At 45.8% G+C, this 27,514-nt stretch overlaps 4 protein-coding genes across 4 annotated transcripts; all 4 read left to right on the top strand.

Annotated features, from left to right (window-relative positions):
* Window positions 1-471: 471 nt before the first annotated feature.
* LOC311359693 (extracellular matrix protein 2) lies at window positions 472-8,703 on the top strand (the record flags this gene model as incomplete). The annotated part of the gene is made up of 9 exons (XM_084479749.1): window positions 472-565; window positions 1,737-1,885; window positions 2,314-2,809; window positions 3,644-3,759; window positions 5,679-5,814; window positions 6,177-6,334; window positions 6,847-6,986; window positions 7,302-7,628; window positions 8,526-8,703. The coding sequence occupies 9 exons, from the start codon at window positions 472-474 to the stop codon at window positions 8,701-8,703; spliced, it is 1,794 nt and encodes a 597-aa protein (XP_084335875.1).
* A 3,054-nt stretch (window positions 8,704-11,757) lies between these two features.
* bgna (biglycan a) lies at window positions 11,758-15,900 on the top strand (the record flags this gene model as incomplete). The annotated part of the gene is made up of 7 exons (XM_084479954.1): window positions 11,758-12,001; window positions 12,821-12,933; window positions 14,056-14,269; window positions 14,681-14,791; window positions 14,895-14,988; window positions 15,364-15,502; window positions 15,703-15,900. 7 exons carry the CDS (start codon window positions 11,758-11,760, stop codon window positions 15,898-15,900), a joined length of 1,113 nt encoding a protein of 370 aa, XP_084336080.1.
* A 1,244-nt stretch (window positions 15,901-17,144) lies between these two features.
* Window positions 17,145-19,162, top strand: LOC311360136 (phospholipase A and acyltransferase 2-like; the record flags this gene model as incomplete). Its single annotated transcript, XM_084480235.1, has 4 exons — window positions 17,145-17,162; window positions 17,838-17,958; window positions 18,506-18,804; window positions 19,061-19,162. 4 exons carry the CDS (start codon window positions 17,145-17,147, stop codon window positions 19,160-19,162), a joined length of 540 nt encoding a protein of 179 aa, XP_084336361.1.
* Window positions 19,163-20,081: 919 nt separating this feature from the next.
* On the top strand, window positions 20,082-27,457 carry dedd (death effector domain containing). Its single transcript, XM_084479337.1, has 5 exons — window positions 20,082-20,206; window positions 21,073-21,695; window positions 23,228-23,332; window positions 23,965-24,102; window positions 24,312-27,457. Exons 2-5 carry the CDS (start codon window positions 21,134-21,136, stop codon window positions 24,728-24,730), a joined length of 1,224 nt encoding a protein of 407 aa, XP_084335463.1. The 5' UTR covers window positions 20,082-20,206; window positions 21,073-21,133; the 3' UTR covers window positions 24,731-27,457.
* The last annotated feature ends 57 nt before the right edge of the window (window positions 27,458-27,514 follow it).

The following is a 27,514-nucleotide window of genomic DNA, read 5'->3' as shown; positions in this document are numbered from 1 at the left end:
AGGTCCAGGGAGCATTCACCATGAGCGGAGCAGGGCTGCTGTGTCTGCTGTGTTTCTGCGCCGTGTCCCCCTTGGCCCAGGGGAGAGCCAGAGGAGAGGGCCCGAGAGCTCGGACTCCCTCCAGGAATGAGCCTCCTCTCCCCGCGGGTGAGATATGACCTGGGAAAGATGACTGGAGCTTTGGATTGTTGCATTGTTTGGGTTTCTGGTGGAACTGTCCTTCTTGCACAAATATACCAACTTGTTATGATTAGTTGTGTTATCATCTAATTATGAGAATATATCAATTAGTTATAATTGGTTTTATTTTATTATGATTGTATGTTTCGTTTTCAGTAATGACTGATAATCATTACTGATTACTGAATATTTACAACGTAGGAGTTGTGTGTGGCATTTATGTACGTGTACTAAGTGTTTGGGTGGGCCTGTGTGTGTGCTACAGGTCGGTGTGTGGTGTATGGGATGACCATGTTTGAGGGGGCCATGTGGTCTCCAGAGCCCTGCACGGTTTGCCAGTGTCAGAGAGACATGGTGAGGTGCAAACCCACCCCATGTGACCCAGGTGAGACTACGCTGACCATTCAGAGCAGAGTTCAGTCTCAATCTTTTTATCTAACCCCAGAATGTGGCTATCTGCCGTCGGTGTGTAAGTCGCTTTGGATAAAAGCGTCTAATAAATTCCCTAAATGTAAATGTAAATCTAACCCCAGAGTGTATCCTTCCACTATCTAACCCCAGAGTGTATCCTTCCACTATCTAACCCCATTGTGTATCCTTCCACTACCTAACCCCATTGTGTATCCTTCCACTGTCTAACCCCAGAGTGTATCCTTCCACTGTCTAACCCCATTGTGTATCCTTCCACTATCTAACCCCATTGTGTATCCTTCCACTATCTAACCCCAGAGTGTATCCTTCCACTATCTAACCCCAGAGTGTATCCTTCCACTATCTAACCCCATTGTGTATCCTTCCACTATCTAACCCCAGAGTGTATCCTTCCACTATCTAACCCCATTGTGTATCCTTCCACACCTCAGAGTTATCTATCATCCGAATGCACCTAAACCTTTTTCTTACATGATGTATTACGACACAAATGAATTGAGTTATTGTCCAGATCGAAAAAAAACAACAATCTTTAAAACCTTTCACAGGCAAGACATCTCTCCTTCTGGTTAGACTTTGGTTTTTTCTCAAGAAGTTGCACATTTCACCTTTAAATGTGCTCTTCAGCCAATTATAATCTCTCTTTCTGTCTATATATGTATATATATATATACACACCACACATATATGCACATCAAATAAATGTACACAGCGTTCAAAGTCTATTTTTTTTAATGAATGATGTGGTTGTGGTTAGGGTTATGCTAAGTATATCAGACATCTTAAAGGTCATTCTGTGTAAGTCCTCACAACCTCGAACATTGGGGGCATTATCAACAGATAGACTTAGAAAATGAAAGTTCTGTAATTATAATCAAGACATTGGTTGTGTGAGCGTAATTTGCGGAGCACACGGATGAAGACCACAAGGCAGACATGTTCTTCAGACTGAATGCCGCCATTGATCCCCGCCTGCTAGGGGTGTCAGCATTAGCGATGTACCGCCTTTTACGTTTAGCTGACATTTGTTTTGGATGCTCGCCCTACTTCCTCCGTTTCCCGATTCTTAAGTTCTGGAAGCCCCTTCTGAGGGATCTTCTAAGAATGGTTGGTGTTGTTCTCAGAACCAGCAGCGGGAAAAGTTCAGGTGGTGAAGGAGACCACGGAGCATAAGATCAGACACCAGGATGGAGTGGGTGGAGGAGCAAGAAGGAGCAGCAGTAAGATCTCCACCTCTAGAGGAGGACAGGAGGTCAGGAAGAAGGGACAAACCGTGAGTCCATCACTATGAAAACTACTGCTGCTACTGGTGTTACTGGTAATAGAACTGCTAGTACTACTGCTGCTACTGGTGTTACTGGTAATATAACTGCTAGTACTACTGCTGCTACTGGTGTTACTGGTAATAGAACCCTGCTAGTACTACTGAAACCACTGCTGTCCATTCAGCAAAGGGAACAGGATTGTACAGTATGAGGTTGTATGATTCTCAACCAGTTTAATTTAGTGACATTTACTTTAAAACTTGACCCTGACAAATTTCTTATGAGAAATATATACAGTGTCCAGTAGGGGACAGTGGAGTAATCAATGAACCAATGACGTGTTGGAGCCTTCGAGGTCTGATATCTGATGTGTGCGAGCTCCGTGATACAGAACATTAGGATTTTGTTTTCTATATTAATTCTTTGGATTCCACAGCGTCCCACCGTGGGCCCGGTCAAACCAGCGCCAGCGGTGAGCAGGAGGCCGGAGCCAGCAGTGAGCAGGAAGCCAGAGCCAGCGGTGAGGTCTCCAGCGGTTAAGACACCGGCCGGACCCTCCAGGACACGCAGGCCCCACAACTCCTCCGACGAGGAGGAGGACCGCGACTCCTCAGACGAAGACGAGGACGCGGAGGACGAAGACGTCGTCGGCCCCCCACCCCCGCCTCCGCCGCCGCCAAAAGCCAAGGCCCATCCCCAGACCCCGTCGCCGACCACCACCCCGAGACCGCCTCCACGGGGGGCGGCGGGGCAGCCCAGGAGGCCGGCCCCGGAGCCCCCAGCCGGGGGCCGTCCCGTGGTGGTCTTCCCCTTCATGGAGTCTCTGCCGTCGGGCTGTCTCCTCTCCGACACGCTGGTGGCGTGCGGCGGGACCGGCCTGACCCGTATGCCGGTGATCTCCGACCGGGGGGTGAAGACCCTCTACCTGGCAGGTAGGAGGACCGGCCGAGCGCTCTTTAACTCACAGGCGAGTTCTGTTCACGGCGTTGTCCAAAGCTTCTTAAGGATGTATACCAAGAGTGTATCCGTAGTTAGCAAAGGGGGGGCCCCAGTGGGAAGTAGGCATGGGGGCGATTCGCGAACGATTCGGTCAGAACGAACGAATCCCGAAGGTGAACGACGAGAACTGATTCCCAAAACAAGAGAAGTGATTCTTTTTTTTTTAACATAAAACAAAAATATGGTCACGTAAATAAAAGATACAAACGAACAGAGCTTCGTCTCCCCTCGACTTTATATTGCCAAATGATGTAACGGACCATATGACTTAACGAACTGAACGAACTGAACGAACAAATCAAACGAACGATTTGTGATAGTGAAGGGAACTGAAAGAACTGATTCCCGGAAAAGAATAGTTTTGCCCATGCTTAGGGGGATTCAAACCCTAACCCTGGCAGTGTTAATGCCTTGCTCTTCCACTTCAGCTAGACAGAGAATCCAAACCCCAACCCTGGCAGTGTTAATGCCTGTGTCCGCCAGTGGAGTAACACAGGTGTATTTGTAAGACCTAAAAGATGTTTAAGTGATTTTATAGTCATTTGAAAGACAGTTAAAATGACATAGTAGATGGTAATATTTAAAAAAGATTTTTACATGAGAACCGCAAATAAACAAACATAAAACTTCTATAGACCGTAACAAAGGCATGAAGTCGAACAAGATTCTCAACCTCAAATTGAAATGTTGTTCTATTGATTGGTAAAAAATTAGAACCTTTACCGTATCCAATCCTTATTGTGTTCCGTTTGTTTTCATGTGTCCAGACAACAAGATCAGTAAGATCCCAGCGGCAGCGTTGGCTGGTCTGCCCAACCTGGAGTGGCTGGACCTGAGCAAGAACAAGCTGGACGACAGCTCCTTCAGCCCCCTGCTGTTCCAGGTCCGTCTGCCCCTCCACCCCTCCAGCACCCCCACAGGGCCATCTGCTGTAGAAGATGAGACATGTAGAACATGACGCTTCCTCAGTGCTTTGTACCCAGAGGCTCTTCCTCATATCGTGCGTGCATCCGTTCTGCCCCTATTGCACCCAAATGTTTCCTATCATGAGTACAGAGTACAGAGTACAGAGTATAGAGTACAGAGTATAGTACAGAGTACAGAGTACGATGGATAGATCAGCCACCCAGACAGGGTAGACCTCTGGGTAGGCTGGTAGGTTCAGCTTTAACCTTCTGTTTTGTCTTCCTTCCTTCACCGAGTCTCCAGTGGGGTTTAGGTGCGTCAGCCAACCACCAGCCAGGCTTGACGGAAAACCGTCCTAACCCGTGGCTACTAAAAACAGAAGCCGCCTGACGGTGTAAACCGCGCTCTGTTATGCTACGTTACCGTGCTAACTCAGCTCTATCCCCATGGCAACGCAGAGTTTATTCACCGATTCTTCAGTGGTTGATCGACGCACCTTTTTTTTAAACTTTTTTTTAAAATGGTTTTTATGGTTTTATGGATATGTCCATAAAACACAGATTTAGTGCGCTCACCCCGTTCGACGCGGGGACAAAGCGTACGCGCCCCGTGTTGAATCAGGACCGCAGCAGAATGTTGCACCCTCGCAATGAATTCCACCAGATGCTTCGCCGGTCGGGTGGAGCTGGTCGCAGTCAACAGTGGAAAACCTCAACTTAAGGGGGGGGAGACAATGGTTTGTGCCTCCCAGCGTCTCCCACCATTAGCTCCTGGACTCCCTGGCTCCTACGGTCTGGCACAGGGGTGACATCATGTTTTCACTCTGTCTGGGGGCAGCCTGTGTGGTTCTGTGGCTCATCGCGCACTGAACACATGGTGCCTTAGTGTGATTGGTGCACTTGGTGCTCAAACGGCCAAGAGAAACAAATTGTGTATTTGTGCACACAAGTCGGATGAGGAATCCACACTAATTCCGACCTTCCGAACAGCATTTAATTTAAACGTGGCAGGAACTTTGCACTTTTCTTACTCCTTTCTCTCAGTCCTAATAACAACATCTGGTAGCAGCTTCCCAAAAAAAGAAGCACATTCTAAATCCCCAACACCTGTTTGAACATGAACCATGCCCCCACTCGCTCTCGACTCTCATCGGGTAATAAACTGCAGTAGTTTAATATTCAGGGTTCTCGTGGCTTCGAAAAAACAACATGCAGCAAATGCAGTTGAGACTCATTAGTGTTGGACCTCAACGTGTCGACAGACAGTTAATACTGTAGAGGGTTCACATGCTAGGCCCCGTCCACATTGGGCAAAAACAATCTTTTCCCCTCCGTTTTCCTTGGCTGCGTTTCAGGAATATCTCCGTATCTCCGTAACGACGGACTCATTGAAAAACGCGAAGATGCGAAAACGCATCTAGCTGTAGAAACGCTGTAGTACATATTCAAGGCCACTGTGTGGCGCTGGTTCTCCACCAATAAAAGAAGAAGACGAGGCGGAGAAAGCAGTTTTTAAACCTTTAAATTTGAGCAGAAAAAACTTTTAATGTACAGTTAGTAATTAAATTTACCAAGGGGCTGTATTTAAAGCTGCAAAAATAATACAAAACAAATCAAACAAAACAAATTTGACGGAACTCTAACGTCGCCCAGCTGGTGGGGGGGGGGGGGGCGATGACGTCATTGTTTGCGTATCTGGCGTCCACACGAATCCGAACACGAAAACACATAGGGCCGTGTTTATCTTGGTTTCAAAAAAGTGTGTTTTCGGGCACCGAAAAACGCCGGATCCGTCTGGACGGTCGGCCCAAACGCACAAGACGTGTGCGTATTCACAAAAAAAAAAAAAAGTTTCCGTGTGGATGGGGCCTAAGTTCTTGGATGGCTTCTGCTGCAGAACCTGAGCCGGCTGAAGCGTCTGATCCTGGACGGGAACAACCTGACCAGGCTGCCCGCCTCCCTCCCGCCCTCGCTGGTGGAGCTCAAGATCAACGACAACAAGCTCAGCGGCCTGACCCCCAGCAGCTTCAAAGGTCGGTCTCACACACACACACACACACACACACACATGCACACACACACACACACACACACACACACACACACACACACACACACACACACACACACACACACACACACACATGCACACACACAAACCCTCCTCCTCCATGTTATCTCTCAACCCCACTCTCACGTCTCCATTGTGAAACACAAGCATGGATTCTCTCCCTTAATTTTCAGTGCAGTGGATTTAAACGTGCATTAAAAAAATGTAATGTGAAAGATGAACATCCCTATGATACAATCCTGCGTTGTTCCTCTTTTTTTTTTACTGGTCCCCAGTTGGAGGAATCCCAGTAGAGAGCTCTTCTAACTCATATCATCCCGTCAGGTTTGTCTAAACTCCTGACGCTAGAACTGGAGGACAACCACCTCCACGACGGAAACGTCTCACCTTTGACCTTCCGACCGCTGAGGAAGCTAGCCTACCTCCGTCTTGACGACAACCGGTTCCGCGGCGTCCCGTCCGGTCTGCCCGTCTCCCTTCAGGTACGAACCCCCGGAACGCCCGGAACGCCCGGAACGCCGAGGAGGTGCTGCAGACCTTCGGTTTTCCTCCGCCCCGTATGACCGGGCGTTCAGTGGCTATTGGTCGGTCTGGTTTCCATTTTAGCTAACCCTAGTTATCAAACAATTATTTAATCAAATCTTTAATGATTTAATGATATCCATTTTTTTTTACAGTTTGTCTTTGGGTGTGAAACTGATTTATGTATTAACGAATCATGTTAACTGTACTGTTAGGTAATGTTAGCCAGGCAGGGCTTTGCTTTACTTTAGAACCGTTTTGACATCTGTGAGATGGGGGGTCCAGAACCTCTAATAATTAATATTCCTATCAGCTAAAGCATTTATGATTTCTTTCTACCTGCTGCTGTCTTTACCGACTGTAAAGCTGTCCAAGTACTCCTAAACAAACATGATATCGTTTCGTACCAGGAAGCGGTTGTGTCTTCACGTTGTTTTCGTATTTCGTCTTCGTCTCACTCACTGCCCGCCAGGAGCTCCACCTCTCAGACAACAAGATAGAGGTGGTGCAAGCCGGGATCCTGAACAAAACGCTCAACCTGAGGGTGCTGGACCTGAGCCACAACCACATCAGGGAGGACCGCATCGCCCCCCACGCCTGGATACACCTGCTGTAAGCCCAGGCCTTGAGTGACGGACCCTCAAGTGCTGTTTCCCCCTTCACTCACTGCGGCCATTTAGAGATGAAAGCCGTCTGAATATACATGGCTTTGATGAAAACATGAAAGCAGCTCTTGTATGTGAAACTTATGTTTATTAGTTTATACTATTAAGTAATAGTAGACCTGATACTGATTAGGATTATCTACTCCTTTATTTAATCTTCATCTATTTTCTAGCTCCTTTAATTGTCCTGTAGACTTCTAACAGCAATCAGTAATTGTCCAAACCTAGTGTTCTGATTGGTCCTCCTGTGTTGTCCATCCAGGCAGTTGGAGTCTCTGGACCTATCCCACAACAGGCTGGTCCACGTCCCCTCCTTCCTGCCCCCGGGCCTCCGTCGGCTCACCCTGCACCACAACCTCATCCAGCTGGTCCCCGCCTACGTGTTCGGCCACCTGGCCCCGGGCCTGGACTCCCTGCAGCTGTCCTACAACCGGCTGCAGGACGGCGGCCTGGACCAGGTGTCCTTCCTGGGGCTGTCCTCCTCGCTGGCAGAGCTGCTGCTGGACCACAACCGGCTGCACTCGGTCCCCAGGGGCCTCCTGCAGCTCAAGAACCTGCAGCACCTCCGCCTCAACAACAACCTCATCAGGTGGGCCTCGCTTTGGGGGGGGGGCTGGGGGATGGCTGGAGGGGCGGGGGGGGGGGTGTTGGGTGATGGCTGGTGAGGGCTGGAGGGGGGGGGGGGGGGTGTTGGGTGATGGCTGGTGAGGGCTGGAGGGGGGGGGGGGGGGTGGTGTTGGGTGATGGCTGGGTGGGGGCTGGGGTGTCACTTTGGCTTGTTTGGTTTTCTTTGGCGGTTTCTTTCTTTCTTTCTTTTTCAGCCTAAATGTTAATTGGACATTTAGAATACAAGCTCGTTAAACCTTGAAATTTCTCAATGTCCAAAAAGGCCTTTGTTGTCCTTGCATTGATTTCTTGTGAATTCTGATACATTTTCATTCATATAAAATGATGAACACCACTATCATATTACATCATAATATTGTTTGAGTGTGGGATGACATACAAGGATTAAACAGCACTAATTCATTTTGATAAAGTGTACCATGCAATATACTTTCTGACCTACAGGGGACAGCAAACTCGATGAAATTCACCTATTCTGTAGAGACACTTCATATTAAATAAATTCAGCTTTTTGTGACTGGTTAACTTGGCACCACCATACTACCATGAAATACTTACTTTCAGACCCAACCAAGTATAAACATTACCAAGACTTAGCACGTACGAGCCAAAATACCTCCCTCCTAGTCTCCAGAACAAAAACTCCCCAGCAAAACATGCCTCTAATAACAACCAACCTTCCATCGTCACAAGAGAAAATAAACACCTGGGCTAAAACAGTGGAACCACCACCACTGTTTAAACATCCGTCCCTTCTTCTTTTAAACATTCAACCATCTCCTTCCCCTCCTCTCCCCCTCGCCTCCTCTCCCCTCCCCTCCCCTCCTCCCCTCCTCCCCTCCTCCCCGTCCGACCACAGCGACATCCCCATCAACGCCCTGTGCGACACGAGAGCACAGGAGGACTCGCCGCTGCTGCGCGTCGACCTGGAGAACAACCTCATCCAGCGCCACCTCATCCCGCCCAGCGCCTTCTCCTGCATCAGCAACCACCAGAGCGTCCGTCTGCGGCCCCAGAGATACGAGGACCAGGAGTAGAGAAGCTGTTGGGGGGTGGGGGGTGGGGGGGGGGGGGGGGGGGGACACAACCGGAGGGGGAGATGGGTTTGAGACCAGTGAGCTCGTCGGGTTCTGTTCCGTCGTGGGTCGCTCACTAACTGGACTCGATCTCTTGAATGAAATTGCATACATTTGGGACATTTATGATTTAGTGATAATAATTGTCGCATTTATTTAGTGCTTTTAAAGGCACGCAAAGCGTTTTACATATCAAACTATATAAGATAAACAGATACGAGATTTAGTAAAGGTTGAGATGTTTGATGTTTGAGACTCTTTAAAGGCATTTAAAGGCATGGAAGGTTTCACAAACGGAAACAGAATTTTCATTATCCAAGTTTCTCCCCCAAAAAAAATTAACTTCTTGTGGGAGACCAAAATAAACAGCAGGAAGAAAGCCATTAGAGAATGGGCTGGCCTTTTGTGTCATATTCTATTAACAGCTGCCATAAATTAATGCTTAAAATAAAGAAATACGTGCATTTTCCATTATGCATCCATGTATTCAGGGCATATAATTATGAATAAAGAGCCTCCATTATTATGATTCTCTTGGAGAAGCTGGTGGTCATGGTCCAACCTAATGTCACACAGATCCTGTGTTATTTAAACCGCTATTTTTTCATCAATCCTTGTATGTTAGAAAGCTGATTTATAATTGTGTTTTCACCTATTTTGGTTTCCATAAAAATAAAAAAGATTTTTGGTTTGAGATTTCGCTGTATCTTCTAGTGTATACATCCACTAATTGGCTGAGAAGCATGCCATTTGCTATTATTAAAAAAAAAAAAAAAATCCAATCAGACCTTGCCAAACTAGACCTTGCCATCTCTCTCTCACGCTCTCGCTCTCTCAAAATTCAAACTTCTCTCTGGCTCAAACCACTTGAAGCTAGGTTTCTGTGGCAATCATTTTTTTCTTTCCTTTTCCTTACTCTATCTCTCCCTCTCTTTTTCTTTGTCTTGATGTTTCTCTTTCAGGACTCTCTCTCTCTCTCTGGTCTCTCTGTCAGGACTCTCTCTCTCTCTCTCTCTCTCTCTCTCTCTCTCTCTCTCTCTCTCTCTCTCTCTCTCTGGTCTCTGTCAGAACTCTGAGGGTTAGTCTATTCTCTAACCCTTCACAGAGTGTTGGTGCAGTGTGTCCACAGTGGATTCAGCTCAGCCAATAGGAGCCGGGGAAACAGCTGCTCAGCCTGTGGAGTTATCCCTCCTAAACTAACTTATGGACTAAAGTTAAGATTTCCTTCATTTTGTCTTCACATTGAGAGGTATGTATATTTCCAATAGCATCATAGCGTCATAGCGTTGTATAATATAACCTTACTGAATGTTGCTAAATTGGATGTTGCTAAAAAATGACCTAATTCGATTAAATAGTTAGTTAAATAGTAATTTTAAAAACTTATCTTGCATGTCAGAATCATTATCTATATATATATATATATATATATATATACATATACTGTATATATATATGTGTATATATACTGTATATATATATATATATATACATACGTACATATATGTATACATATACCGTATATATATAGTATATATACACATATACACGCAGAACTTATTCTAATATGTATTATAAACTCATTCCAGTCGTGTCTTATATTGAAGGGTTGGGGCACACAGCTTCTTGCCGCTTCGAGGTGAAATGTTCATGTGGAAAAAAAAACGAAGCAATGGGAGAGAGACTCTTGCATAGCATCAATGCGATGGGAATAAGAACCAATCAATTGTGAATGAATGAATTAATGAATGGATCATAAGAAACGTTACCCTCTCACAGTACCATGATCCAGGTCTGCAGCAGGCCCAATTCAAAGATTGACCGTATTGTCGACCCAGGAGTGACATTGTGTTTAAAAAGGAGTGAGCCATTTGTTGCTTGAGAATGGAGACTCAATATATATATATATATATATATATATATATATATATATATATATATAATCTATCTATATAAAGCATGGTCTTTGGGTTCTCTGGGGCTGTGGCGTCTCCTGCTGCTGTGGTGCAGGGTGTGGGAGGCTCCCCTTGGGAACCAGGCCTCGACCACATGTGGTGCAGCCTGGAGCCCGTCCAGACAGCCCTCCGGTCCCGCTGAGGAGCCCATTGTGTGGTTCAATATAGAACGTTGGAGAGAGCTGCTCTTGGGGTTTTCGCTTTACTGCAGAGTTCTGTGTTTGATTAAAACTAGATGCAAGAAGATAGAAACGGATCAAAATCGTCCTCATTGGTTGCGCATCCCACCAATCATGTCCTATTTGATGCTATCCGCAAAAAGACATTTTTCAGGACTTTTGTGACCTCCAAAGAGTTGAGAGTAAACGTCCCCGTCTTCCTGCGACCGCATCTCCTCCGAGCTCCGTCATTTCACAGCGGTGGACTTTTGACCACATAATAGAAGGGGGAGGAAGACGAAATGTGAACTAAAACAAGGCTCGGTCATGCAGGATCTATCATTTCACGAGTCTTCATTTGTGTAACTGTATGCAGGTCTTCTCCGATGAGCCAGTGCACTGCCAGTGTTTGTGAGTGGGCCTCTGGGATAACACTTAGCTTTGGTGTGGGGAGTCCTGAAGTTAAAATATAGATCTCAAACCTGTTCCTTAACGACTTGTATGTGTCAGAAAAAAGCGTAAAGTCACTCTGGATAAAAGTGTCTCCTATATAGTAGATTGTATATATTGCAATGCAGGTGCAGAGCTTTGTCATGTTTTAAGAAATTGTCGTTTTTTAACCAATAGTTGGATGAACTTGTTTAGGCTTCCAATAATCCCAATCGATCCTCAGCACCATTGCTCTTTTGTTCTGATTGGCTCAAATTGGTACCGGGTGACCGATTTCAGCCCATCAGAAATGACCAGCAGTCAACTCGGTGTGGCATGGTGCTGTTGCTGTTTTATAAATGTCACGCTCGATGGACATGGAATGTGATTCCTCACTCTCTTCTCCTTCCATGTGATTTCCCTCTCCGGCCACCACCGCCACCAGAGGACACGTCCACGGCCGCGGTGAAGCCATGCATCCCTGCGTGATAGTCCTCCTCCTGGGGAGTTTAGCGGCGCCCTCCCAGGCCTCCTCCCTCTTCGGGCAGCGGGGGCTCTCGCCGCCGGGCAAGACGGTGGACGTCAAGAGCTTGATGTTGTTGATGATGAACGACCAGGAGGACGGCTCGGGCTTCACCGACTTTGAGATGCCAGCGCTCCCCAGCTGCCCGTTTGGATGCCAGTGCCACAGGAGGGTGGTTCAGTGCTCGGACCTCGGTGAGCAGCGCATCCCCCCCCCCCCCCCCCCCCCCCCCGGGAACCTCCAACCTCCCTGAGCCCTGAGTGACGCCATGTTTGCGAGTATAATGAGCTACGCCTTAGTGTTACACGTGTGTTACATGTCCCCCCGTAGGGGATGCAGTTCATTAGGCAGATGTACTGCATGTTGAACGCGTACCATCCACACTGCATGCTTCTTGAGTTGAGTTTTAATACAGAGAAACACAGAAAATGGATGAAAAGATTAAAAAAAAAATCTGTTATAATCAGTGAGGCCCCTCAACATGCCTTGACTTACAGGGCCAGTATATATATTGCATTCAGGGTAACTAACTAAAGTACGGCACATCTTCCCCCCCACAACGTGTGCAACGTGGAGCCGTGGCTCTTTCTGCAGTAAATGACATATACTTACACACAACAACGAAGTGAAAGCAATGCTCACTTTAACCCTGAACCACACAGCGTGGCTTTCTCTGTGATTATCAAATCACAGTGGGGTTTGAGATGTCGCATGCTGACTCATGGTTGCAGAGGAATTTCTTTTATGAGGAGTAATTGCTGATCTATGGAGAAATGTCCCATTTGTGAGAAAAAAACGTTTGAGTGTGAGAGATTAGTAGTGTGTTTACTAGAGGCATCTCTACTTCTTGCACTTAAGCAAGCTGTCTTTGTGGTTTAAACTGTTTGAACTATTGTCTGTTTTTTTTTATTGTGGTTTTCATTTTTCTGTTTTTGTTGAGTGTGATCCGAGCTGAATAAGCATTTGTGTACGCCTGCATATGGACAATAACATTCTGAAACTTTCCCCAACAGGTTTACCTAGCGTGCCGTATGACATTCCCGCTGATACGAGACTGTTGGACCTCCAGGGAAACTTTATCACAGAGATCAGAGAAAATGACTTCAAGGGTCTCAATGATCTTTACGTAAGCCAGCTCCTGTAGCTCAATGGTATTGTATCCTTGGTATAGCACCTCTCTCTATGCTAGCTTGTAACTGATTTCTGAACTTATTGTAAGTCGTTTTGGACAAAAGCGTTGGTTTGGATACGAGCGTCTGCTAAATTGTGGAAAATAAAGTAGGAAGTCAACTTCAAATCCACTAATTTCAGTCAAACAGAAACAGTGTTATGTTCCTCTTTAAGGAAGCAGTACTGCCCAGATCCTGGAGGGATTCTAATGTCAGCCAATCAGATACCGCGACTGCAGTAACCACTGTATGATCACAGGGTGTGCTGTTGCTGAGGTTTGAATCTGGTATCAGTCTCTTTAAGAAGGGAACACTGCCTTGTTTCTGGGTTTGAGATAATTGGCCTGTCCTGTCCTGACTGGTCTGGTTCTGGTTCTGACTGGTCTGGTTCTGGTTCTGATTGGTCTGGTCCTGGTTCTGGTTCTGACTGGTCTGGTCCTAGTTCCGTCCTGACTGGTCTGGACCTGGTTCTGGTTCTGACTGGTCTGGTTCTGGTTCTGACTGGTCTGGTACGGGTTCTGACTGGTCTGGTTCTGGTTCTGACTGGTCTGGTTCTGGTTCTGACTGGTCTGGTCCTGGTTCTGGTTCTGACTGGTCTGGACCTGGTACTGGTTCTGACTGGTCTGGTTCTGGTTCTGACTGGTCTGGACCTGGTACTGGTTCTGACTGGTCTGGTTCTGGTTCTGACTGGTCTGGTCCTGGTTCTGGTCCTGACTGGTCTGGTTCTGGTTCTGGTCCTGACTGGTCTGGTTCTGGTTCTGGTTCTGACTGGTCTGGACCTGGTACTGGTTCTGACTGGTCTGGTTCTGGTTCTGACTGGTCTGGTCCTGGTTCTGACTGGTCTGGTTCTGGTTCTGACTGGTCTGGTTCTGGTTCTGGTTCTGACTGGTCTGGTGCTGGTTCTGACTGGTCTGGTTCTGGTTCTGGTCCTGACTGGTCTGGTTCTGGTTCTGGTTCTGACTGGTCTGGTTCTGGTTCTGACTCGTCTGGTACTGGTTCTGACTGGTCTGGTTCTGGTTCTGACTGGTCTGGTGCTGGTTCTGGTTCTGACTGGTCTGGTTCTGGTTCTGTCCTGACAGGCTCTGGTCCTGGTGAACAACCTCCTCTCCAAGGTTCACCCGCGGGCCTTCCTGCCCATGAGGAACGTGCAGAAGCTCTACCTGTCCCACAACAGGCTGACCACGGTGCCCAGGAACCTGCCCCCCTCATTGGTGGAGCTCCGTATCCACGACAACAACATCAAGAAGATAGAATCGAGAACATTTGCCGGCCTTCACAAAATGAACTGTATTGGTAAACACTTTGTATTGGTAAACACTTTGTATGGGTAAACACTTTGTTTTGGTAAACACTTTGTATTGGTAAACATTTTGCTGTGTATTTCATTTAAGTGAAGGTTGTTTATCTCATTACATAGAAATGGGCCAACATGATGTGGCCCATGTTGGCCCATATTGCCTTAAATCATTCCGCCCGATATTGTGTGTTGCCAGAATATAATTCTGTAAATGGATTATCACTTGGCCTACATTCAAATACAACATTCAGTATTATCATTGATGATGTTATTATTGGAGGACCTTCTCATTTTGCAAAACTTATAAAGATTACATCTTTAATATACAGCCTCAGATAAAACGTAGCATTGTAAGATATTTACCTTACAAATAAGTCCCATTAAAATTGTGTTTAATATGATTGCAGAACTGGGTCGTAATCCCATCAGGAACAGTGGCTTGGAGCCCGGTGCGTTCGACGGCCTCAATCTGAACTTCCTGAGGATTTCAGAGGCTAAACTCACCAGTATCCCAAAAGGTAAAAACAGACTTTGAAACGATAGTGATGATGATATAAGGATGATTTATTAATCAGTTTTCCCAAGTCAGTCTGAGACTTTGACATCTGCGCCCATCCCCAGACCTCCCTGACAGTCTTCGTGAGTTACATCTGGACCACAATCAGATCCATACCATTGGGCAGGAAGACCTCACGCATTATGGCGAATTGTACAGGTAAAAGATCTCTACAAATACTATCCTAGCAAAATACCTTACGAGTTATAGTGACTTGTTGCCTTCCCCTAAAACGTCACAAATTTTGTGACGTAAAATATAAAAAAGATATTGTGACTGGTATTCACTATTCAAATAACAAGACAATAAAATTATAATGGAAAAATATCGTCAGGGCTTTATTACAATTCATCAATCAATTTGTTTACAGAATAAAAGCAGTGAAATCCTTTCATATCTGACTACTAAACCTGAACAGCTTATTTTTTTTCTTTCTGGCCAAACCACCTACTACTTTTGGGTGTTTCTTACTCTTTAAAAAGTATTGGAGCACACAAATCTGTACCACAACATGTGTGTTCTTCGCTCTGACAGGCTGGGCCTCGGCAACAACAAGATCCGTCGTATCGAGCACGGTGGCCTGTACTACGTCCAGAGCCTCAGAGAGCTCCACCTCAACCACAACCTGCTCTCCTCCGTCCCTTCTGGGCTCCCAGAGATGAAGTACTTGCAGGTACCTTGGTGAAGTTACCGTGTACACAAGCCCCAATGTTCGAAGCACGCACTTCTTAAAATTACTTTTTTTAAATGCTATTTTAAATCCTGGAACACTCGGAAACAATGTCATTCTTTATCCTTTCTCCTCTTCTGGGTGACAATGTGTTGTGGTTATCATGTGACATCACAACCCTGGACTGTTCCTCCTCCTTTCAGGTGGTCTACCTGCACTCCAACAACATCAGCAAGGTGGAGGTGGACGCCTTCTGCCCCTCCTCCTTCAGTGTGAAGAAGACCTTCTACAACAGCATCAGTCTCTATGACAACCCAGTGCGCTACTGGGAGGTGCAGCCCGCCACGTTCCGCTGTGTCAGCGACAGACTGGCCGTGCAGCTCGGCAACTACAAGAAGTAGCTGCCTGTCATGTGACAAATGAGGGTCAGAGAGCTAAGGTGGGTTAGCTTCCCGATGGGCGGAGCCAGCGGGGGAGCGAGGCCTGGAGCAGGAGTAAATCATCACGCAGTACAATACCTTATATTATCCTTCACTACATTACTTTACATTACAACATTGCTTTTCATTATCTTACAATATATGTAATTGCTTAACAATACTTTAAGTTACATGGAAATGATTAACAATGTACAGAGCTCGCATTACAATACAACACATCCTGCCAAACAAACAAAACATTTTAACACTTTTTCTTGTGTTCAGCTTATCTGCATATCTTGCTGATGTCAATTCTAGCTTTGTGTATTTTATTCTACATTTATTTTACAATTGATTGTCAACCAGAGACTAAATAAATAAGACTCTATGAAACAAGGACAATTTACTCTACGATTTTGAATGGTCAAAATATTCCTGTAATCAATAAAAATATCAACAGCGTTGACCTAACTCATTAAATTACTAATTAGTGTGGTCCCAAAGAAAGCTGCACTATTTTTATCATGTTTTTTTAATTATTATTTTAGTTCTTCCGCCTCATTTTCAGTAATTATCTCCTACAGTTTTGGATGTCTCAAAACCAAACCAATGGCGACGAATTGTGCATTTATCAGTGCGGGTGCACTATTGGCCTAGTTATGGCAAATACGATAATGCAATTTGGCTCCATTATTCAATCAATCACAAGATCGATCGCAGTACCCAGGGACCTGTTAATTGTCGCGCAGATGAAGGACACTCCCCTTAACTAATGTGGATCGTTTTGTGTGGACTTCATTGTCCATCTAACATCCCCACTGTTGCAGGTGGTCACCGACCTATATTTTTATAATGGAAGTCAATGGCTGGAAAAGCAACCATTCCGACGGTGAACAACTCCGAGTTGTCAAAGTTGGAACCGATATAAACACCGCTCGAATGCAGGTCTCAAAAGAGTAAAGTTCCTATTTGGCGCCAGGGGGGGGCTTTAACTCGCAATCAAACAAACGCGATCACGGAGCCGCTTTGAAGCTGACTTGTGATTGAATAAATTGCTTGCATTAGCATGTTAGCATGCTCAGGGAATATTGTGTACAAAGTGCCTGATTTTGAGTCTGAGTAGAAAACTAGTTTGGTCGCGGAAACAAGTTTGGTAAGAGACCCGCCCTTTAAAGAAGATTAACATAAGAGGAGTTGGCAAAACCAATAACTTGACAGAGTCAACAATGGACCATCAGTTGCAGGTAAGAATCACACTTTACAAGACACCTGTTTGATCATTACCTGCACAAACCGTGTGACAGACCTACATAATGGATTAGATTAGTCTACGTTAAATTAGATTAATTTACATTTGTGTCATTTAGGCGTCTATGGGGGTATAAATTCTAGTTAACAATCAACTTGAACAGAGGACAAAGTAAGAGACATTTACGAAAATGTCAGTGTGTTCATAACAAAATGATATGCCTGTAGAAAAATGATGGACGGTACAGGTTGAGTAAATAATATGAAATGAATGGCATGGAAAGATATGGATCAATGTAAAACCTCTGGGTAAATCGCTTGAAATCTCTTTTATCTCTTCTAAAATCATAGTGTTCTGATCTATCTCAGTTGTAACGATTGGCACGCTCTAAAATTAGACCGTGCAATGAAATTCAATTTCCACTAAATGGTGTTCATAAATCTTTAGGACTACCATTAAAATACAACCATTGAAGAAGAGTGAAACCGCATACTATGACCACGCGAGCTCCGCATTCATGCTGTCAAGCATGGGGTGGAGTTATGCGGTTGAACCTGCTGGGAAACTGGCTAGGTGCGGTGGGCAGGGCGCGGAGCCTTGAGTGGCATCGGTTGCTTTTTATTGTTTACAACCATTAGTTTAACACATTTGTTTTTAATTATGAACACAGATCGAAGAGATCGTGTCCACTGCCCAGTTTGGAGATTTGATAGAATTTGTATATCCCATTGGATATTCACACTGGGGAGTTTATGATGAAGACGGATTTGTCATTCATTTCGCTGTCGCAGGTGAGAATTGCTAACAGTAGGTAACATTATACACCATATAGTTAATATGTAATTAATTACATAGTACAAGTTACTTATCTGGTGTTTTTGAACAATGACTTTCTCCCAATGACTTTCTCTTTTCAGGTGTGAATAGAAAGAGATAACATTGATTTGAGTTTGCTGCCATCTGCTGGTAGAAATCCCTCGGTGATCGTGCAGTGCAACTGCTACTGATGATTGGTCGATTTTTATTCAGTTTTTAGTTGTATCTATATTCCTTACACTTTAGTTATTTGTAACTTCTGTAATATCGACCAGTCGGTTTTTCATGGCTGCATAATTAGACACAAACTTAAAATGCAACTGTTTATAGACCAGTTTGTCACTGGGATCTCTACTCCATTTGAAATGTGACATTATTTTAGCTTAAAACCGAAGCATCTTCACGTATGCTGATACATCAATATGGCCCTTCAACCTTTGCTATCTTTTTTTTTAACCATTTATTGCATGTTTTTATTCTTTCTATTGTTACCTAACTGATAGTTGTGTGTTCATTCATTAGACCAAAGCAAACTGATGACCAAAGTCAGCGGCTATTTGCAAACGGCCTTCCCTGTGTGCGGGGACCTTCTCCTGGGAGAAACAAAGATCCGCAGGGTGTTGCTGGCCCAGGTGACGGTGCCCAAGGGAGCCCGCATCGCCGTCGGCAACGACGTCCACGCCGGCACGCCGTCCTCCGTAGAGAAGATGAGGGAACGCCTCGATGCACTGCTAGACAAGCAGTTTGGCTATCATCTTTTCACCTTCAACTGTGAACACTTTGCCACCTATGTGAGATATGGACATGCTGTGTGTAACCAGGTAGGCGTACTATCTATCGATTTGGTCATGGGATTCATTAAGAAAAGAAAATGTTTCTAAAAAAAACCGAATCAACACATTTTTTATTTTTCAAGATTTCAAGATTTTCAATTTCTAAATTTGTTTATTTGTATATTTTGATCGTTATAATTATTATAGACACCATCTACATGGTATGTAGACTACTTGTATCTGTTCCTGTCCAACGTCTTGTGTTATTCTTCCTACTTGTTTATTTATTTATATTCCTGGACAGCTTCCTGGACGTGCCAAGAACAAAGAGTGTGAGGAAGCAACAGAAAAGTTTGATGACATTGTCATATCTGCTGATATCTCACGAGAACTATTCAAATTCTAACTGTAGAATAACAAGACCAACAGAATAACATCTGCATGTGAATTCAAAGAAAACAATCAACATTCCGAAGGACTACGGACACAATGTTATAAAGATTGAAGCAGTATAATATATAATATTCTAATTAGGGTAAATTGTATAGCTTTCCAGAATAGGACGAAGTTATTCAGATGTAGGCCTACTTTTTTTAATGACTTCATCAAGTAACAGGACAACCAAAATGAATCGTTCACTTTGAACTTGGGCCTAGTTGAAAATCAAAACATGACATTTGTAATAAATTATTTTATGCAAGGCCAATAAACACATCCCAAAATTAAAAATAATGTCATTATTTGTGTTTTTAGCTTTTTCTTGAACAACTTAAAGATCAAAGTCAGCAATAGTGTTTCGTAATAGGCTAAGGGAACCATTAACAGTAGGCTTCAGTCTACGTAGATATTAATCCTATATTACGAATTATAATCCAAGCCAATTTACTGTAACGTTAGTGTGGGGACATTGCCAAACCATGTTTTTTTCTTTTTTTTAAAGAAACCCAAACGAAACCCAAACTCCAGCCATTAGCTGGAGTTTGGGTTTCGATGTGCGGGGGTAACTGTATTCTAAATGACCGTGTATCATGTCCAGTCCCTTGCAGAGAGCTGCCTCTCGCCAGGCTGCAAGTGACCACAGACCAAATGCCACGGCAAGGTGAACAACCAGGATCCAGCGAAATGTTAAAGAAAAACACAATAGTCTGAGACATTTCAATCGGACTTTGATGCCTGCAACGTAAATGTCTTCATTTCAAAGTCGCATTGGTGTTAGATCGACAGAAAATATAACTTGATGTTGCCCTCTGTCGGTCAAACGCCGAACAGCATCCGGATATGGACTGCACCATGACCCTGGAAGTTCTTTCATTTTAGCTGAATAACGAAAATGGGCATGTTACTCCCAACCCCCCGTATCATGAACCCCCGTTAAACAGGACCATTCTTCCAGGACGGGGACAGAGCTCCTCCGATGTGTGACTCCGGGAGCAGCGTTGGAGAGTAGAAGGTAACGGAGAACGGAGCCGCTTCCGCTCCCAGCTGCTCTTAGCTCTCGGCTAACGGAGGCTAACGGAGCCACAACAAACCATCACGCAGCCCGCAGGGATCCGACCGCAGCGTAGCCGCACAATCCTCTGTGAAAGCCAGACTGGGGTGTTTGTAAAGGGACCTTCACGAAATCACATGTTCGGCGACGAGCGTTACTGTAACCCACTACTTTACGTTACTGGTGACCCATTACTTCACGTTACTGGTAACCCATTACCCTACGTTACTGGTAACCCATCTCGGTGGTGGATCTGATGCTACAGCGTTAGCTGCATACTGGGCTGTGTGTGCGCAGCATGGCTCAGTCTGCGCGAGGGTTAGTGCTAATGCACAAGATAACGCTGGGGTTGGTGCTAATGCATAAGATAACGTAATAAGATAACGCTAGGGTTAGTGTTAATGCACAAGATAACGTAATAAGATAACGCCGTATGAGAAGTCGACGATCAGGGTTTCCAATAGAGAACCTGAACCAAATGTCAGATATGCGTGTCATTTGACCTGCTTTTGCTGCTACTGCTATGTTAATGTGTGTTAATCGCTGTGTTTAATACATTCATGGTTAACAGCGATACAAATGCAGGCTAGTCAAGTATTCCCGTGTCGTATTTGTATCACGTTGCTTACTGAAACACGTTTAAGAACAAACATTTGTGTGTAACAATACTATGGCAGCAGCAGTTATGTTCGCCAAATGCATACAATGCATGACAATTTAAACACGATTGTATGAATAAAATAAATCAGCATAGGTCTCTTCTGGTACTACAACAAGTGCAATTCATGTATCCATCTGTTCAGCCTCTTATTATTTTATTTTTGCAGGAGTGGACCACTCCGCCAGCGACCGGGATTCCAGCATCCCTCGCCTCCACCTCTCCCTGCGATGACATCACAGCAGCCTCCCCTCCCCAACGCTAACGTCAGCGCCGCCCACCTCGCCCCGCACAGCTCCAACGCCCCGCACCCCCACCTCCACCACGCCAACCCCCTGGACTCCAGCCACAGCCCCGCCGGCCCCCCGCCCCTCCCCCACCGCCCGCTGACGGACAGACGCACGGGCTTGGGCTCCGACCGACTCGCCTCCCCCGCCCCCTCCTGCTCGCACACTGGCTCCGCCTCTTGGCGGAGGGCGTCGCCCGGCACCTTGGAGCCGTGGCCGGAGGAGGCAGTGGACGGCTCCTACGGCCTGTACTCGCTGCACCGCATGTTCGACATCGTGGGGGCGCAGCTGACGCACCGCGACGTGCGCGTGCTGAGCTTCCTGTTCGTGGACGTCATCGACGAGTACGAGCGCGGCGGCATCCGGAGTGGGCGGGACTTCCTGTTGGCGCTGGAGCGCCAGGGGCGCTGCGACGAGACCAACTTCCGGCACGTGCTGCAGCTGCTGCGGATTATCACGCGCCACGACCTGCTGCCCTACGTCACGCTGCGCAAGAGGCAGGCCGGTGAGTGGCCCCGTACCGTGACCCCTGACCCCATACTGTGACCCCTGACCCTGTACTGTGACCCTTGACCCCGTACTCTGACTCCTGACCCCTTACTGTGACCCCTCACTGTGACCACCACAAGCGGACAACCTCCGCTTTAGTTTGTTTTTGTTTTAGTGGTCAAGTAAATTGTATTCGAATGGCTCCAGTTACAGTCTCAAGGGGCTTTGAGGCCATTCAATGACACCAGCCTAACCCTAACCCCTCTAAAAGGACAGAGAGAGAGAGAGAGATCAGGAGTGCGGTAGATGCTGAATGGGCAGACAGTGGTGGTAAAAGCTGATGCAAACTAGAAATAAGAGTAATTTTAGATTATTGCAAAACATTTTTAGACAACTGTGGAAAACTGTTCTTCTGTTGACATGATCCACGGTTCCTGTTTTCCACTGCTTGGTCTCATTTTGTATCAGGAGACATCCCACCCATCATTGGATTCACGTAAAGACACAATCAGTAGCTGCACTAACTATAGCTAGATGAGTAATGGAGTGATCGTCTGTAGCGCAGACCTGCAACTCTGACCTTCATAGGACGAAGGAGAAGCAGCATCTAGGTGTGCCTGTGAATGGCAAAATGGATTCCAACTATTGCAGATTATATAACAGGGTGTAAGTATTATGGGTCACCCTCATGGTAATATGACTTCAAAGTATTTTATCATGCAAACCGTCAGATTATGTAAACGTCAATTCAGTGTTTATATAAGTCTTTATACCAACAACTATATTTAAACATGATTCTGCTCATTTCATAATGATCAGGTGCTTTCATAATAGGGCAACTTGACGTCTTGTAAATGTTTTTAATATTCTAATTGTCATACTACGAGCACAGGATGCTTTAGTGGTTAAGTCGTAAGATTCTGGGTTTGATCCCAGCGTCTGTAGCCTACCTGTGGGTATCCATGTTGAGAAAGCCCAAATGCTCGGGTCAAAGATCCAGCCTGTTTTCAACATGCTGCCACAGACAACCTTCCAGTGTCACTATTGTTTATAATAGTCGGAAACATCAATCAGGCTTGAACCTGTTACGTGAAGAAAAAAAAGCTGTGAGGATTCATCCCAGACACCTCCACCTAAAGTCTAAATTCTTGATTGATCTCACGTTGTCAGACAACTTCAACTTGTAGACTGATACCAATGCTGCCAACAGCATGGTTGATCGTATCTCTAACTCTGCCCCCTATCTCCCTGATCCCAGGTGAACTTGAAACTATGTCAGGAAAACTGAATGCGTCAAGTAGTGTGCCTTGTCTCAAGGCCAAGACACGGGCACCTTTCATGCTGCTATAATCGGCTGATGTGACACGGCAAAAATCGTAAAATATCAAAATGATATGTAGTCTGATCCCGACCTGCTCCTGGTTGACATGCTGAATCCACGCTCTGGATGAAAGCACCTGCTGAATGACTCGATGGTGGTATGGAACAGTACTGAAGCCAGCCTCGCTACCCCCTCTGTCCCCCCCCCCCCCCTCCCCCCCCCCCCAGTGTGTCCGGACCCTGTGGATAAGTACCTCGAGGAGACCTCTGTGCGTTACGTCTCCCCGCGAGGAGCGGCGCAGGGACTGGACAACATGCCTCGCAGAAGTACAGGTGTGTGTGTGTGTGTGTGTGTGGTTGGCATGATGTGTGCAGGCAATAATGTATTATGCATGGAACAATGCAGGTGTGGTTCCCAAGAGACAGTGTTTTCACTTCTATCCCCAATGCTGTGTCAGTCTAGCAGATGCTAGCTTAGCGGGGTGGGGTTGACTTCCATGGGAGAGTCACAGAGCGTCCCGCTTGCCAAGATCAGTCTAGCCTTCATATTTATTCATCAGACCAATGCATTGTTTCTCTGTTTCTACCTTGGGCATGTCCTTCAAGGAGTCCTGTCATTGGTGTGAATTATAGGGAAGCTGATGTGAACCTTCTGTTTAACATTTGTTATTGTGGGGAGAAGGTCAATCCCCTCTTCTCAAAGTCTCCCACTCAAAGTTCATGTTTTGTGTAACATCAATATTAACGAGTTCTACATTGCCACTTCCCCAATGTAGACCTCGTTAATATTGATGTTGGGAAGACTACAAAGGTAGCCTTCGTAAAATCAATATAGCAACCATTAATATATTGTGGTTCTGGAGGACCATTATTCCATAGTGTATCTCCATCATAAACCTCTACAACAACATTTGCTCATTCGAAAGCCCAGAAACCTCATTCTCGTGTCCCCGGACCTTCCTCAGGAACTCAGCCCGTGATTTGCTGCTCCCCGTCAGGGCGACAGGTGGGCCCGCCCCAGACCAAGCCAGCCCCGCCCACTTCCAGCCGCAAGAGGAAGAGGAGCCACTCTACAGCCGAGTGCAGGGAGAAGCAGACCTGTGGTGAGCAGAGACCTCCCCTACAAAGCACCAGACACTAAGGACCTCTAGCACCGTTTTCTAGGTTGTAACCACAGAGCTATTTCCAGTCATGGGAGGGTTTTAAATGGCACCTGTTAAACGGTTTACGTCATTAGGCCGAGGTCGAGCCGTGCCATGTAGCCCAGAGGTTCGAGCGCATGTGTCCTTAACCGTACGACGTCCCGTTCCAGATATCCGGCTGCGCGTGCGCGCCGAGTACTGCCAGCACGAGTCTGCGCTGCAGGGCAACGTCTTCTCCAACAAGCAGGAGGCCCTGGAGCGGCAGTTCGAGCGCTTCAACCAGGCCAACACCATCCTGAAGTCCCGCGACCTGGGCTCCATCATCTGTGACATCAAGTTCTCGGAGCTCACCTACCTGGACGCCTTCTGGCGGGACTACATCAACGGCTCGCTGCTGGAGGCCCTGAAGGGCGTGTTCATCACGGACTCCCTGAAGCAGGCGGTGGGCCACGAGGCCATCAAGCTGCTGGTGAACGTGGACGAGGAGGACTACCAGGCGGGCCGCCGCAAGCTGCTGCGGAACCTGGTGGCCAGCGGCGGCGGCGGCGGAGGCACTGGGGGCGGGGCCGGGAAGGAGCCGACGCCCTAGACTGGAGGATGCTGGTCGTGGGGCGCAGTAGTTTGGGTTGGGGTGTGGGTGGAGCGGGGGGGGCGGGGGCCGTGGGTTTTGACCTACCCCACCTCTGCGAGAGCCCGCCCCCCGACCTTCCAGGAGGGGGGGGGGGGGGGGGCTCCAGACGGTGGATCTGGATGAACGAGGGCTAGAGAGGAGAGCGAGGGACTCCTTTAGGACAGTGCTGTTGTTTTTCCGCTGAGGTCAAGCGGAGAACGCCACACAGGACGACAATGGCAACAGCGAACAGTGTATCCAGGTTAACATCGTTTTTGTTCTTCTTTTTTTTTAAGTTCTGTTAACGCGGCAACCCGGACAACGGCCCATATAGAAACTTCGGTATTGGAATACAAATGAAGGAAAACAAAGCAACCGTCAGCTCCCGTATTTCTCAGTGAGAACGACGGTCTACCGACGGCCCTCACACTTTACATACGGTGGGCGTCAGTGTCCACAACACAAGTACACGTCTGGAGTAGTAGTACCTTCTTGTAAATACTACTGCCATCTTTTGTGGATCCTCTTTCTTTCCGTTGTTGTATGAAGTGCAGTAAGGTTTGATTAGAGGTTTTACTGTCTGGTCTGGAATGGAGTAGGCACGAGCTTACCCGCTTATTCCGATTTTTCTATTCCTGCCAAACGTGTAGCCTACAAGCCCCAGATTTTGTACCTGGGTTTTTTTTCTCGTCTGTGTAGAACTCATTACCTTTTAGCTGATTTTATGGTTAGCTCATTTTTCGACGTCATCTGACCTACCTACTTGGTATCTCCTCCTCTCCATTTCCCCCCCCCCAACCAATGTGCTCACAAGTGGCCAAAGTGTGTGTGTGTGTGTGTGTGTGTGTGTGTGTGTGTGTGTGTGTGTGCGTGTGCGTGTGCGTGCGCGCTTCACTATCAGTCTGTATTTCATATGCTTGCTTGGGACAACAGATCGATCACCTAAAATTGTAATATAACTTAAGCGAGTGGCTACATTTTATTTTCAACCACACAGAAATGCTACCAACAAACTTCTTCTCTTGATGCATCAGATGTAAGCTTTTGTCTTTTTGAATTTAAATAATTGTGACCGTTTAAATCTTGATTTGGAAATCCCGATATTTGGACGTTAGACGTTTTTTGTAATACCTAAATCCCGGGCCCAGTGGCCACTCATCGACCCAGTCTGACACAAGCGCAGATCTGTCCTTTATACCACATTTTCAAATGTTTAAGCTCGCCTCCGATGCTAATGTACCAAAACAAAGATTTATTTTAATGTTATTTTAGAAAGTGGAGTTTCATTTAATGCAATGACAGTATTAGGGAGGTTTTTTGGTTTGGTATGTGTGCAGAATAAAACCATGTTGATCATCAGTTGTTTGTCTCGGGAGGTTTGACGACACTAGGCGCAACCAAGCACTCTGGATCACTGCTCTTCAAGGACATCAACACTCAACAGTGAAAGAAGGATGGATACAGGCATATGATTAATGCACAGACATGGATTTGATGTGGTATAAAAATGATACATGTCAATATCTACATTGCTTTACTTGCAGATATAACAGACCAAGTGTTCAAATCGGACCATTTCTCCACAGTCTTGTCTTTTACAATGATCAGGTGGAATAAATTCACAATAACATCAGAACACAAAATATTGTACACATATTTGCTGCAGCATTAGCAAGCAAATTATATTCACAATCTGTGATCTGTGAGTGTGTTTCGTGGGTGACGTATTTAGAATTGAATGGATGCTCTGAGTGTTGGCTTACCAGTTGAGGGAGGTTCTGTATCGATCTGCATCTCTTCCGTTCCTGTTCTTCGTTTAATCTTACGGTTCTTTGTTCACTGGGCTTTCTTCAGCTGGCGGCCATCATAGTTACAGCCCAGCTAGAGTTTAGATCCAAGATGGAACTAAGATGGCCACTGGGTGAATATGACCCTTGGCTGCAGGTTGTGACATGTGTCCTCAATGACCATAGCATGTATGGTGCCATCCACCCCCACCGCTTTTGGCCTCTTATGTCTCCTAACCATCTCCTTGTTTTTCATCTAAATGGTCATTATTTCTTACACAAAATGAATCTTATTGTTTTTTGTATGAAATGGCCACTCATTATTATCTAATAAGTGAATTACCAGAAGACGCCTTAAGATTACAAGGCCATTGTTACTGTGAATTGTATAGGCCAAGGTTGATGCTTTTCCCCAGTGGATTCTCCAAGGTTACGAACTTGTATCTATTATATAGGTGGCTTATGTATGTCATTTGTATAGTTTTACACAACTATCTTCTTTACACTTTAAACGCAAGTTGTTCTGAGGTCCACCTAAAGTCCACCCGTTGGGCTGGCAAATCGAAAATGGATTTAAGTGGATTTGGTCTTTGTTTTTAATTGGTCACTGTTCCAATTATTCTTTTCAGATGCCGATTCGGATACCACTCTAAACTGACTGGCCAATAATGAACTGAAGGCATACAAAAAATAAATGTTTCCATTACTTAAAATTCTGTGTAATGTTAATTGCAAGCTCCCTCAACTGTAGAAAAACCCATGGTCGACCTTCAATAAGACGTAGTAAGATGGGCCCACCTCAACCTATGACATTCTCATTGTTTTCCTTTTATTTGTGTCTACCATGAAAGAGATATGTGCTAAAACGTAAATATTTACATGGTTATAGTTGACTGGTACATTTTGTCTGTACAAATCGATTTGTTAAAGATCAATAAAATACTGTATACTCAAACCCTGATGGCAGTGATTGAAC

The sequence above is a fragment of the Micromesistius poutassou genome (assembly GCF_964030765.1).
Source record: "Micromesistius poutassou genome assembly, chromosome: 15".
Taxonomy (NCBI): Eukaryota; Metazoa; Chordata; class Actinopteri; order Gadiformes; family Gadidae; genus Micromesistius; species Micromesistius poutassou.
This window is presented reverse-complemented; position numbering and strand designations above follow the sequence as displayed.

Coding starts and splice junctions, on each gene's coding strand:
- dedd (XM_084479337.1), top strand. CDS start 21,134: ATGACATCACAGCAGCCTCCCCTCCCCAACGCTAACGTCAGCGCCGCC. Junction 21,696..23,227: donor GCTGCGCAAGAGGCAGGCCG/GTGAGTGGCCCC, acceptor CCCCCCCCCCAG/TGTGTCCGGACCCTGTGGAT. Junction 23,333..23,964: donor CATGCCTCGCAGAAGTACAG/GTGTGTGTGTGT, acceptor GACCTTCCTCAG/GAACTCAGCCCGTGATTTGC.